General features: G+C 37.5%; 3 protein-coding genes across 3 annotated transcripts; all 3 read right to left on the bottom strand.

The window, feature by feature from the left end:
• Window positions 1-1,127: 1,127 nt before the first annotated feature.
• On the bottom strand, window positions 1,128-2,153 carry LOC140150397 (beta-1 adrenergic receptor-like). Its single transcript, XM_072172410.1, has one exon. The coding sequence runs from the start codon at window positions 2,151-2,153 to the stop codon at window positions 1,128-1,130; it is 1,026 nt and encodes a 341-aa protein (XP_072028511.1).
• A 4,229-nt stretch (window positions 2,154-6,382) lies between these two features.
• Window positions 6,383-7,408, bottom strand: LOC140150396 (beta-1 adrenergic receptor-like). The gene has a single exon (XM_072172409.1). It carries the CDS (start codon window positions 7,406-7,408, stop codon window positions 6,383-6,385), a length of 1,026 nt encoding a protein of 341 aa, XP_072028510.1.
• A 4,365-nt stretch (window positions 7,409-11,773) lies between these two features.
• LOC140150395 (beta-1 adrenergic receptor-like) lies at window positions 11,774-12,799 on the bottom strand. The gene has a single exon (XM_072172408.1). The coding sequence runs from the start codon at window positions 12,797-12,799 to the stop codon at window positions 11,774-11,776; it is 1,026 nt and encodes a 341-aa protein (XP_072028509.1).
• Between the last annotated feature and the right edge of the window lie 319 nt (window positions 12,800-13,118).

Below are 13,118 nucleotides of genomic sequence, written 5' to 3'. Positions count from 1 at the left end.
CGCCTTTGATACCAAAGTCAAGTTCAAAACGACCAAAAAGAATGTTATGATCAATGGTATCAAAGGCAGCAGATAAGTCAAGCATGATCAAGAAGGCTGCATGGTTATTGTCAAGTGCCCGATCAATGTCATTTTTTTACCTGCAATAATGCGGTCTCAGTACTGTGTTTGTTTTTGTACGCCGACTGGAGAGTTTCATCAAGATTATTCTCTTCCAAGTGCTTGCTAACCTGCTTAATCACAGCCTTCTCGATAACCTTGCCAATGAAATTGTTACTGGAAACAGGCCTATAATTTTGGAGGTCGTTCCAGTCAAGGGTGACTTTCTTGATGATGGGAGTCACCATAGCTTGTTTGAGATTATGTGGAAAAGTACCAGTAGTCAGAGAATTGTTTACAATACAAGTTATATGAGGAATAACAATATCAATATACTCTCTAACACACCCCAATTATACTCAAACACACCCCAATTAATATATAGCCCGTGGAGTTGATGCAGAAACATTTCAGACTAGTATTGCACTTCGTATTAGATTCATAAATCTTATACACAGCTCTGTTCGGGCTCTGTTCTTCTTCTTTTCAATATAAAGTATGGTCTTTTTGCGCGCGGTAACAATACTGGTCACAATTTCCGTGATATGTACATGTAACATTGGGCAAATAGTGCAGTGGCAAGGTGTTCTCCTCAATGGAAGCAAATAAGGAAAATGTAACATGTTTATTTCCTTACTTAATTGGAAACATTATTGTCCCAATATTACTATTGAAGAGCTACACATTAAACACGTTTAAAGGTTTGGTATTGCATTACATTATTCTCAGTTACTGTTTTCTGATAGCCTATTGTAACTTGTTTGTAAATAGTTGGTTGGTTAGTCCTATTGCCTAGCCTGAGAAAGTGTAAAGCATTCTTTTTGTGGAGATTAGCCTAGGTTGCTTCGTTTGGCAAATTCTTTCTTCTGATTGGATAGAATTGATGCAACCGAGCGCATATTTATGAGCCGCCCACTAGCAGTACAGATGTTCATAACATTGGATGCCTTAATTGGTCTCAATATGAGTTTTATTGTGCGTTAGGTCTACTGCTGATGAAAGACCGACAAAAATATAAAATTGACTGTTCAATCGGTATTGAGCGAGTGCTCGAAATCGGTACCTTGGTTTAACCCAACCATTCTTTTGACAGTCCACCTAAATTGTCTATTCATCACTGAATATATCAAAACATTCCACCATGAATTACACGTCGGTAGAATGAACACAAGAAACTGTCCAGGTGCTGATAGTCTTTGCCTTGAAGAAGCCGACCAGATTTGGGTGATAATGTAGGGCAACCAGGCAACCGTGAAACCACCTGTTACTATAAGAGTAGTTCGCGTTGCCTTCCATTCATGTTTTGAGAAACCCCGCGAGATTTGTCGCTCTCCTGGCGGATTGTCAAGACGAAGGGCGGCAACGGCCCGACCAACTTTCCATGCGATGCAGAGAATTCGAAGGTAAATGACGGCAATGGTGGCGATGACGCAAAGGACACTTGAACACAGGAGAGTTATGGATAATATAGCATTATTTGGATTGCCGAAATCAACCAGACATTGGGCATAAGCAGGATTAAATGTGACATTATCAAATGGTACGTCTACGGTACCAAGAAAGTACAACGTTATAGGAAAGCTTGCAATGGAAGCTACCATTGCGGCAATCGCTCTCTTTCTGTTCACAAGCTCAGGATACCTAAGCGGTCTAGTAATAGCAATATATCGATCCACACTGATAAGAAGTAAAACAATTAGTGAAAATCCGACAGTAGTGGTATAGAGAAGTCCAATAATGACACACATTCCACGACCGAACAGCCAGGTGTCTGTTATAGCGGATGGAATTCCAAAAATTCCACAAAATAAGCCGGTACTTAGATCTATCACGGCTAGACCCATCAGTAAAACCAATGTAGACTCCTGAACGGTTTCAAGCTTAGGTAAAACTATCAAGTTCACGATGTTTCCAATAATAATAAGAGTTGAACTGATGATGAGAACGGTTGTTCTGGTTACAACTAAACTGGAGTAGACAATGTCTTCTTCTGTGTACAATGTTGTCATATCTATCGATTCTGAAGACACTGTCGTATCCGCATTACTTTCCATTTTGAGTTTCACGATTCAAGCTCTAGTACCGATCGTACGGATCAGTGATTTTAAAGTGAGAAGGAAACGTCAAACGCAATTCGCAACGCAAATAATTGTTTATTATCTGAATACTATGACATCCGCTGTTTAGATCACGTTTTTTTACACTTATTTGACAATTCAACCTCTAGTACCAATCGTACGGAGAAGGGATCGTCAAGCGCAATTCGCAACGCAAATAATTGTCTATTATCTGAATACGCTGTTTAGATCACGTTTTTAATTTGATTATGAATTCAATACAAACTTGATAATAACCTACAATTTTAATTAGACAACTACATTATAACGTTGTTTTCCAATGGGATGGCGGAAGATCTACACCCCGGTATTTTTTATCAGGTGTACAAATAAGCTGACAGAGTGTTCTTCTCATTAAAAATCTGAACCCCAATAATTACGTTTACAACACAAGATTCGCAGCTGCTGGGTGTGTAATTGGCAGTTTATTGGGATAAATGTTATTAGTACGTTCAAAACAATACATCAGCAAACAAACACTGACCTATTGTGGCGTTGAATTTAATCAATTGCGTTATACATATGGCCATGTGTTTTGAACTCGCCACCCTTAGCGTTACATCATAAATATTATGAATTTGTACACCAATCAAGTTTCAAATTAGAATATCTCCACAACTATCAACCCTAAACTAGCAAAAGTATACATTTTTGGAAAGCTGAAGGCAAAAGCAATTTACATATACACATTTCAACCCATTGTACAGGGTGACCTTGAAGTTATACAGGGTGGAATAAACAAAAATCCAAATAAAAAATGGTTCACTTAATGCATTGCTTATTACTAACTTGCAGTTATAAACTGAAAGTAAACAACATTGATTTGGTTAGAGGTTAGGGGAAGCCTACTGACTTTGGAAGAAAAAAAAATCACAGCTGTTTGGTAATCTCGGAATACAGGGTGTCCCAAAATATGTTCTATTTTTTTACAATTCAACATATTTTGAACTGAAACATTTTACCCCTAATCCATACAAAAAAAAAGTAAGTCCATATTTATATTCCTCATCAAATTTCCTCTCAGAAAATGTAAACTTTGACTATGATAGGATAAGTAATTAAAATTTACAGCAACTTTTAGATTTTGAAGACATCCGCATTGCTTACTACAGTGTTTAATATGAAAACGGGTAGTTTTGTACATAAAAGTTTGCATTTTATAGATTAAAACAATCATAAAGAGTTCAAAATTATTAAAAACAATTAGCAGAATTAATAATCTTTCAAAAGAGCTCTTAACCTTGTCTGTAGCCCATATGGATGCAAAGATATGATCAGTTGATTCAACGCGCACACACAAAATCTTTATTTCCCATAAACATTGCACATACCGCCACCGCCTCATCCGCCACCGCCTCATCCACCACCTTGGTCATTCTGAACTCAAACAACTCTAACTCCACTATATTAGCTGATAAACAATTCTCCTTTGGAGGTCTGTTAGGGCACTCATTTAGCTACAAAATGACACCAAACACACTTCAATACCTTTTGTTTAAGCAGAGATATAACAATTTGAACGAGTCTCGATTTGGAAAAGCGTAACAAAACCACCATTTTTGGGTGGCGAGTTCAAAACGCGTGGCCATATATACGCGTATAACGAGATGTTTTTAAATCAATTTTCTGGAGTGAAATAACAATAGCACCGGGTTGCGCACTTAAAACTGCAAGAAACCCGGGTTAACTGGGGTTAACTGACAAGCGGCTAGGGGACGCAGCCCGGGACGCAGGGGTAACCTTGTCAAGCAAATTAATACTTCATCTATTGTGTCCATCACTTAATCCGACAAGTGATCGATGTATATGTAAACCTTCTAATTTGCATATTAAATTATATTCTCCCAAAAAATCACCATGACATTTGAGTCGTTTTAAACATTTGCTTACTTTTTCATCACTTTAAGTCTGTAATCTATTTTAACAATATGGATTAAGAAAATTGAATCATATTTTCACTTTAAAAAGCTTTAAAATCATTTAGTGACTTTTAATTTTTTTAAAATTATTTTGCATGCATACCCAGAATTGTAAAGTTGCAGTAATTACTATTGCTGTCACCGCCTCACTGACTGACATTCCAGCATCTAACATGCCATTTAACCACCATCTCTCATTTTCAGATAACTTCGGCATAATCTTAAGGGCTGGGGTATGAACGTTTGGACAGTATTTATTTTGGGACATTAGAGCACATTAGACATATCGAATTGCATTCTGAATACGAAGAATGTCATTCTGATATCAAATAATTTTGATTTTTTGAAATTCGCAATTGAATACACATTTTATGGCAAATCATTAAAATTGATATTTTTGATATTTAACAGTACTTGAAGTAAACTTTATAAATCTGATGATTTATACTTAAAGTGTATGTAGGTGGGATGCCGACGATCAATTGAAAATTTTGACCTTTCGTATTGAAGATGTGGATTTTTTTTCCCAAAACACCAAAAAAAATAGGTCTTTTTGGGAAAAAAATCCATATCTTCAATATGAAATATCAAAATTTTCAATTGACCGTCGGCTTTTCATTCCTGCTACATACACTTTAAGAATATATCATTAGATTTATATAATTTACTTCGAGGACTGTTATATATCAAAAATTTGAAAAATATCAAATTTTTATAATTTGTCATAAAATTTGTATTATATTGTGATTTTCAAAAATGAAAATTATTTGATATCAGAAAGACATGCTTCGTATTCAGAATGCAATTCGATAGGTCTGAGGTGCTCTCATGTCCCACAAAAAATACTGTCGAAACGCAATAAACGCTCATTTTAGATCCCTTAAGGAACCAAAGTTTCTATAAACAGTATGACTTTGACTTGGAAGGCTCCCGATGATAGGAATTTAAGCCCCTTGTGCTTTAATTTCATTTATTGATTATTGCTGTGATTGGTTTTTTCACCTTACAATATCGAAAAAAAAAAATGAATTGTTAAGGTTCAAGATACCATTCATTTTTGCAGGAGCCTCTATTCACTATTGTGTACATTGAAGAATAGTGACCAGGACAGATCAGTAGGAATTACTGCTACTTATAAAATTGAGGTGATTGTATTCAAAAGGTCAGGTCTGCATCGATTTGGCCAAATAAGGTATCAAACTGTGCGGAATAAATTTATCTGTAACATGCTTTTGGTAGGTCTTGATTGAACCCCATCTTTGACTTGTGGACCCAAATCAAACTGGATATTTTCTTTTTGGGGTGGGTATATAATTCTGATCTTTAGATAGAGTATCCGTCTATTGTGCACAATTAGGTGGTCAAGATTACAAAATTCTGACTTCGCCTTTTAGCACGTAAACACGAAACTATGAGCGTGTTTATAGTGGGAGCAGATGTGCGGTACATTGCGGTATAATTTCTATCCGGTCCATAATTATTCCACTATAAACACTAGCAGTATATGTATGTACGGTACATCGATATCCTTCTCCACCGAAGGATATTGTCGCGAGATATTTGCACTATAAACACACCAGTATAAATTGTGTGCGGTATTACCGGAAGTAGGAGCTTCTTCATGATGCGTAGGATAGCGCAGGACATTCGGAACGATTCTCACCCCAAGAGTTATCAATACAGAAGCTACATGTTCACGGCCATGATCATATTGTTGAATGGGAAATTATTGGGTTTTTTTTTCTATATTAAACCCACATTTGGAAATATATTTTGTGCCCTTTTTTAGGGTACTGCATGGTTCGAATAAAATCCAAACAAATATTGAATGCTACCATCGTCTGCACACAATCAGATTACAAGCATGGCCAGCGTCTTAGTTCAATGTGGGCAGAGCGCTATTCGTCAGCGAAGTGGTTACGTAACTCCCTGGTATTAGATTACGCACCTTTTGAAATTGGTAGTATATACCATAGACTTTGTGTTGAGATTATTTTGATCGTGGTGCAGAACTCAAAAGCGTGATGCAGTTGGCATGGTGATAATCGGATTACATGTAATACTTCGCTGGCGATTTCGCCAGCGACGCGGTTACATAACTCCCTTGTAACTGGATCACGCACCTTAATTTGTCTCAATATGAGTTTTGTGCGTCAGTATAATATTTCATACAGATTCTAGTTTTTCATATCCAACAACTGCATCCTGCTGCTGATGAAAGACCGACAATAACATAAAATTGAACGTTCAATCGGTATTGGCCGAGTGCTCGAAATCGGCACCTTGATTTAACCTAGCCATTCTTTTGACAGTCCACCTAAATTGTCTATTCATCACTGAATATATCAAAACATTCCACCATGAATTACACGTCGGTAGAATGAACACAAGAAACTGTCCAGGTGCTGATAGTCTTTGCCTTGAAGAAGCCGACCAGATTTGGGTGATAATGTAGGGCAACCAGGCAACCGTGAAACCACCTGTTACTATAAGAGTAGTTCGCGTTGCCTTCCATTCATGTTTTGAGAAACCCCGCGAGATTTGTCGCTCTCCTGGGGGATTGTCAAGACGAAGGGCGGCAACGGCCCGACCAACTTTCCATGCGATGCAGAGAATTCGAAGGTAAATGACGGCAATGGTGGCGATGACGCCCAGGACACTTGAACACAGGAGAGTTATGGATAATACAGCATTATTTGGATTGCCGAAATCAACCAGACATTGGGCATAAGCAGGATTAAATGTGACATTATCAAATGGTACGTCTACGGTACCAAGAAAGTACAACGTTATAGGAAAGCTTGCGATCGAAGCTACCATTGCGGCAACCGCTCTCTTTCTGTTCACAAGCTCAGGATACCTAAGCGGTCTAGTAATAGCAATATATCGATCCACACTGATAAGAAGTAAAACAATTAGTGAAAATCCTACAGTAGTGGTATAGAGAAGTCCAATAATGACACACATTCCACGACCGAACATCCAGGTGTCTGTTATAGCTGATGGAATTCCAAAAATTCCACAAAATAAGCCGGTACTTAAATCTATCACGGCTAGACCCATCAGTAAAACCAATGTAGACTCCTGAACGGTTTCAAGCTTAGGTAAAACTATCAAGTTCACGATGTTTCCAATAATAATAAGAGTTGAACTGATGATGAGAACGATTGTTCTGGTTGCAACTAAACCGGAGTAGACAACGTCTTCTTCTGTGTACGATGTTGTCATATCTATCGATTCTGAAGACACTGTCGTATCCGCATTACTTTCCATTTTGAGTTTGACGAGTCAAACCCTAGTACCGATCGTACGGAGAAGGAAACGTCAAGCGCAATTCGCAACGCAATGTCTGAATACTATGACATCGGCGGTTTAGATCACGTTTGTTACACTTATTTGATTATGAATTCAATACAAACTTGATAATAACCTACCATTTAAATTAGACAACTACATCACAACGTTGTTTTCCAATGGGAAGGCGGCAAGATGTAGAACCCGTAATTATTTTTTATCAGGTCGTCCAAATAAGCTGACACAGTTTTCTTCTCATTAAAGATCCGAACCTCAATAATTACGTTTACAACACAAGACTCACAGTTGCTGGGTTTGTAATTGGCAGTCAAAAAAGTTCCTTCAACATTATTCACAGACGCAAATACATGGTGGCTATCCTCAGTACAACTATGAGGATACAATCAACCCTGTGGTACAGCACTGACATCCCAATTATGTGTGACAACTTCGTTACTCAGGACGAACAATTGGTGTAAAAGCTTCCATACGTAAAGATTAACACTCATATTGAGTATGGAAACAAAACTCTGTACAGTCCGCAGCTAAATTGGTCATATTGCAGATCATCATGATTAGCAGATAGATTAAATGCGAAACCACGGCTGCTAAAAAGCATCTTGCAAATACAGTCTAGAACTGATGTTTACTCATTTTGCTCTTACATTTAAATCCAAAATCAGTGTTCGTTATCAAAAATGCAAAGCAACTGGTAAGACAGCTTCCCATGTAGTAATGCAGATTATTGGGTTAAAACAGCAATAACAATGTTAGTACGTTAAAAACGATACAAACACTGACTTACTGTGGCGTTGAAATTAATCAATTTGCATTACTCATTATATAAGCGTATAACGAGATGTTTTTAAAGAAAATGAAGCATTTCACTGTTTATCCCAATCACGTCAGGTAAGCCTAGTGTGCTCTATTTCTACATCATTTATCACATCACTAAAAGGTATGAAAACAAATGCCTCAGAAAAATGCATTAGTTTAAAGTTATGATATTTTTGAGGCGCCAAATCACGCTTTATTCTGTTTTCAGCACGCATCTATTGATTAATGTTAAAAGGATTATTTTCCCAGCGAATTAATGTTGAAAACGTTTGTGATGATGAGGCAAAATCGCACTAAATAAAACAGACGCTGTTTAGTCTGTCTCAGGTAATTAAAATTATAGGATATAGTCACAGGGCGAAGTGGTGTTCAATTTGGTGATAAAATACTTAGATTACAAGGGCTTGAAAAAGTCGAACGCCAAGAGGGTGGTGGTTTTGGTTTACGGAAGGCTTCAGGATACGAGACAAGGGGTTGCTTGGATAAGGTGTCCAGGAAAGTATTCAAAAATAAAGAGACTAAAAATACTGAAAATCTTGAACTGCAATAAAAAGTTCGCGTGACAATTCAAAACAATTTTAAAGACTTTAATTGCGTCATGGGCAGAACGACCATGCTCATGAATAAAGATTATTTATACGGAACTCACGTAACCTATCATTGATCATTGCAGTCGCAGATTATCAGTCTTTGTCTTGCAATCTTTGTAATACTTGGCCCTGTCGGTTTCGTGCACTTTCGCCATCTCAAGCTCTTATATTACGTTGAGTATTAACCGAGGCTAGTATTAACTGTTTCAAAAAAGGAATTTTAATATATTCGTAATGCAGAATCGATAGGATCCGAGTGAGTAACTTTGATTGAGTGGTAACTTATTTTGAAAGAAAAGTTCTATTTTTAGGAATATTGCAGTACTTAGTGTCTGTATATTTAGATTATATTAGTGGTGATTTCCTTTCATCTTACGAGTAACTAAATATCCCGCGAAAATCGCATGATTTTAGCCAAACATTAATTTTTGGCACATGTTTTGTATGTAAATACGCACACTGCAATATGCTTAAATCGAAAGCGCTTCAGACTCTTCCATAGCATCAACTTCTTCCCTGCTAGATGAGATATGAGACTACTTTTTAAATGTGTTTTAAAAAGAGGTGTATGCGGTAAGTTTTTAAAAATATTGACTTATTTATTAGCAAGAAAGTATTATGCCATATACATCAAAGACGCATTGTGGTATTACCGGTGGAGTGGAAAAGCTGCAACATTTAGATTCTTCATTCAATTTAACCATATCCCTGATTTAACTCAGCCTCAAGTTAAACACCGACGTCAAATATCCAATGAATTGAAACATTCAGACAACCTTGAAAACTACGCCATACCATCTATTCGATTGTTGCTTAGATACAGAGCGATTCTTTCACAATTTTCTAGCGTGTTATGACTGAAAGATTTGATTCTGGTACAACGAGCCCATATATAAAATACGATACGAGATATACAAATTCAAAAGCATGAATTAGATCTCATGCTCATCTTCTTGTGTGTAATCATGGTAACATGCCCTACACTGTACAGGGCCGGATTTACTTTTGCTGCCCCCTGGGCACTGTAATTTCATTGCCCCTGGCTCTTCGGAAGTGTCACACCCTACTCCAACACTGTAACCAAAGATTGTTTTTACTTATTTTTTAAATATCTTTTCCTCTCAAAATGTTGGCCCCCTAGATCGTGGCCCCTGTGAACGTACCCACTGTGCCCTGTGGTAAATCCAACCCTGCTTAAACATCTTAAAATATTATGGAACAAAGCCTTTTCTAATTCAATGCTAATTTAGAGCAAACTCCCCCAAAACACGTCTCTTCTTACAACATATCTGACATTAAATTGCATATTTAAATCGCATTTATCTCCGCATTGAGTGCTTGCATTACTTTATCTTTAGTTGTAATTTCAAGATGTATAGCGTGCCTCAATGGTAGACGACGCATTGTCTGTCGAAGCAGCCAAAAAAGCACTTTTATGTTTTGCAAAAGTTCATTCTTTTTGCGCTCGGCAACAATACCTTATGATAAAGAAATAAAATTTAATATGTACATGTAACATTGGGCAAATAGTCCAGTGGCAAGGTGGTCTCTTGCCACGGCGGAATCCCGAGCTCGAAAACCCTTTAGGGAAATTATTATATTTTATGTTTTTACGGTATTGCGTGGTTCGAATAAAAGCCAAACAAATATTGAATGAATTAGGCTACCATCGTCTGCTCCGAACACTATTATGGAAGCCCATAAAGAACATGACATGTTTATTTCCTTACTTAGGAAGTCGTTATGTTGCAACAAAATGACGACTTGATGTTGAAAACAGTATTGCCCCAATATTACTATTCTACAGCTATATCGGATATAGATTTTTTTCTAATTTAAATATGTGAAAGTCCGTGCTCTCTTGATTACAAAACTGAAAATTTTATTTTAATCGGACATTCGGTTCTCGAGATATGGCCTGTCAAAATGGCGCGAAACCAACAAATTGGCAACAACTTTCTTTTTATTTTCTTTATTTTCGGCATGCAGTGTTGCCAGGTAATTTTCTAATTATATATGCATGAATTATGCAAAGTAAAGTTTTTAGATACAATTAGAAGAGGTATGGCACTGAAACTTGGTACATGGGTAGTACACATGAAATGCAACAAACCTGTGGTCGCGTTTGGCAAATTTCCATTTGCATAATTAATTAGGGCCCTAATCAACTTGTCTAATTAGTGGCCCTAATTAATTATGCAAATTGAAATTTGCCAAACGCAACCGTAATTTTGTAGCACCTTGTGTGTACTACCCATGTACCAAGCCTCAGTACCATAGCTCTTTTAATTGTATCTGAAAACTTTACTTTGCATAATTCATGCATATATAATGAAAAAATTACCTGGCAACTGGACTTATAGAATAGAAAATAAAAAGAAAGTTGTTGCCAATTTGTTGGTTTCGCGCCATTTTGACAGGCCATATCTCGAGAACCGAATGTCCGATTGAGACAACATTTTCAGTTTTGTAATCTACAAGGTAAGAGCTTTAACATATTTAAATTGAAAGAGAATCTAAATTTTTGCATTAGCCGATAGGGCTACAGATACTTACACGTAAACCCTTTTAAAGTCTTGGTATTGCATTACAATAGTCTCGGTTATTATTTTCTGATCGCCTATTCTAACCTGGTTTGTAAATATTTGGCTGGCTAGTCCTCTTGCCTAGCCTGAGAAAGTGCATGTAAAGCAATCTTTTTGTGGAGATTAGCCTATGTTGCTTCCTTTGGCAAATTCTTCCTTCTGATTGGCTAGATTTGATGCAACCGAGCGCATATTAATGAGCTGCCCACTAACAGTGTAGATGTTCATAACACTAGATGCCTTAATTGGTCTCAATATGCGTTTTATTAGGTTCTCATATCCAACACCTACATGCCGGCTGCTGATGAAAGACCGACAATAAAATTGACTGTTCAATCGGTATTGGCCGAGTGCTCGAAATCGGCACCTTGATTTAACCTAGCCATTCTTTTGACAGTCCACCTAAATTGTCTATTCATCACTGAATATATCAAAACATTCCACCATGAATTACACGTCGGTAGAACGAACACAAGAAACTGTCCAGGTGCTGATAGTCTTTGCCTTGAAGAAGCCGACCAGATTTGGGCGATAATGTAGGGCAACCAGGCAACCGTAAAACCACCTGTTACTATGAGAGTAGTTCGTGTTGCCTTCCATTCATGTTTTGAGAAACCCCGCGAGATTTGTCGCTCTCCTGGCGGATTATCAAGATGAAGGGCGGCAACGGCCCGACCAACTTTCCATGCGATGCAGAGAATTCGAAGGTAAATGACGGCAATGGTGGCGATGACGCCAAGGACACTTGAACACAGGAGAGTTATGGATAATATAGCATTATTTGGATTGCCGAAATCAACCAGACATTGGGCATAAGCAGGATTAAATGTAACATTATCAAATGGTACGTCTACGGTACCAAGAAAGTACAACGTTATAGGAAAGCTTGCGATCGAAGCTACCATTGCGGCAATCGCTCTCTTTCTGTTCACAAGCTCAGGATACCTAAGCGGTCTAGTAATAGCAATATATCGATCCACACTGATAAGAAGTAAAACAAGTAGTGAAAGTCCTACAGTAGTGGTATAGAGAAGTCCAATAATGAGGCACAATCCACGACCAAACAGCCAGGTGTCTGTTATAGCGGATGGAATTCCAAAAATGCCACAAAAGAAACCGGTACTTAAATCTATCACGGCTAGACCCATCAGTAAAACCAATGTAGACTCCTGAACGGTTTCAAGCTTAGGTAAAACTATCAAGTTCACGATGTTTCCAATAATGATCAGAGTTGAACTGATGATGAGAACAGTTGTTCTGGTTACAACTAAACCGGAGTAGACAACGTCTTCTTCTGTGTACGATGTTGTCATATCTATCGATTCTGAAGACACTGTCGTATCCGCATTACTTTCCATTTTGAGTTTGACGAGTCAAGCCCTAGTACCGATCGTACGGAGAAGGAAACGTCAAGCGCAATTCGCAACGCAATTAGTTGTCTATGACATCGGCGGTTTAGATCACGTTTTTTACACTTATTTGATTATGAATTCAATACAAACTTGATAATAATCTACCATTTAAATTAGACAACTACATCACAACGTTGTTTTCCATGGGATGGCGGCAATATGTAGAACCCGTAATTATTTTTATCAGGTCGTTCAAATAAGCTGACACAGTTTTCTTCTCATTAAAGATCCGAACCTCAATAATTACGTTTACAACACAAGACTC

This window comes from Amphiura filiformis, chromosome 4, assembly GCF_039555335.1.
Source record: "Amphiura filiformis chromosome 4, Afil_fr2py, whole genome shotgun sequence".
In the NCBI taxonomy this organism is placed as follows: Eukaryota; Metazoa; Echinodermata; class Ophiuroidea; order Amphilepidida; family Amphiuridae; genus Amphiura; species Amphiura filiformis.
The sequence above is the reverse complement of the archived record's forward strand: the minus strand, read 5'-3'. Positions and strand labels throughout refer to the sequence as shown.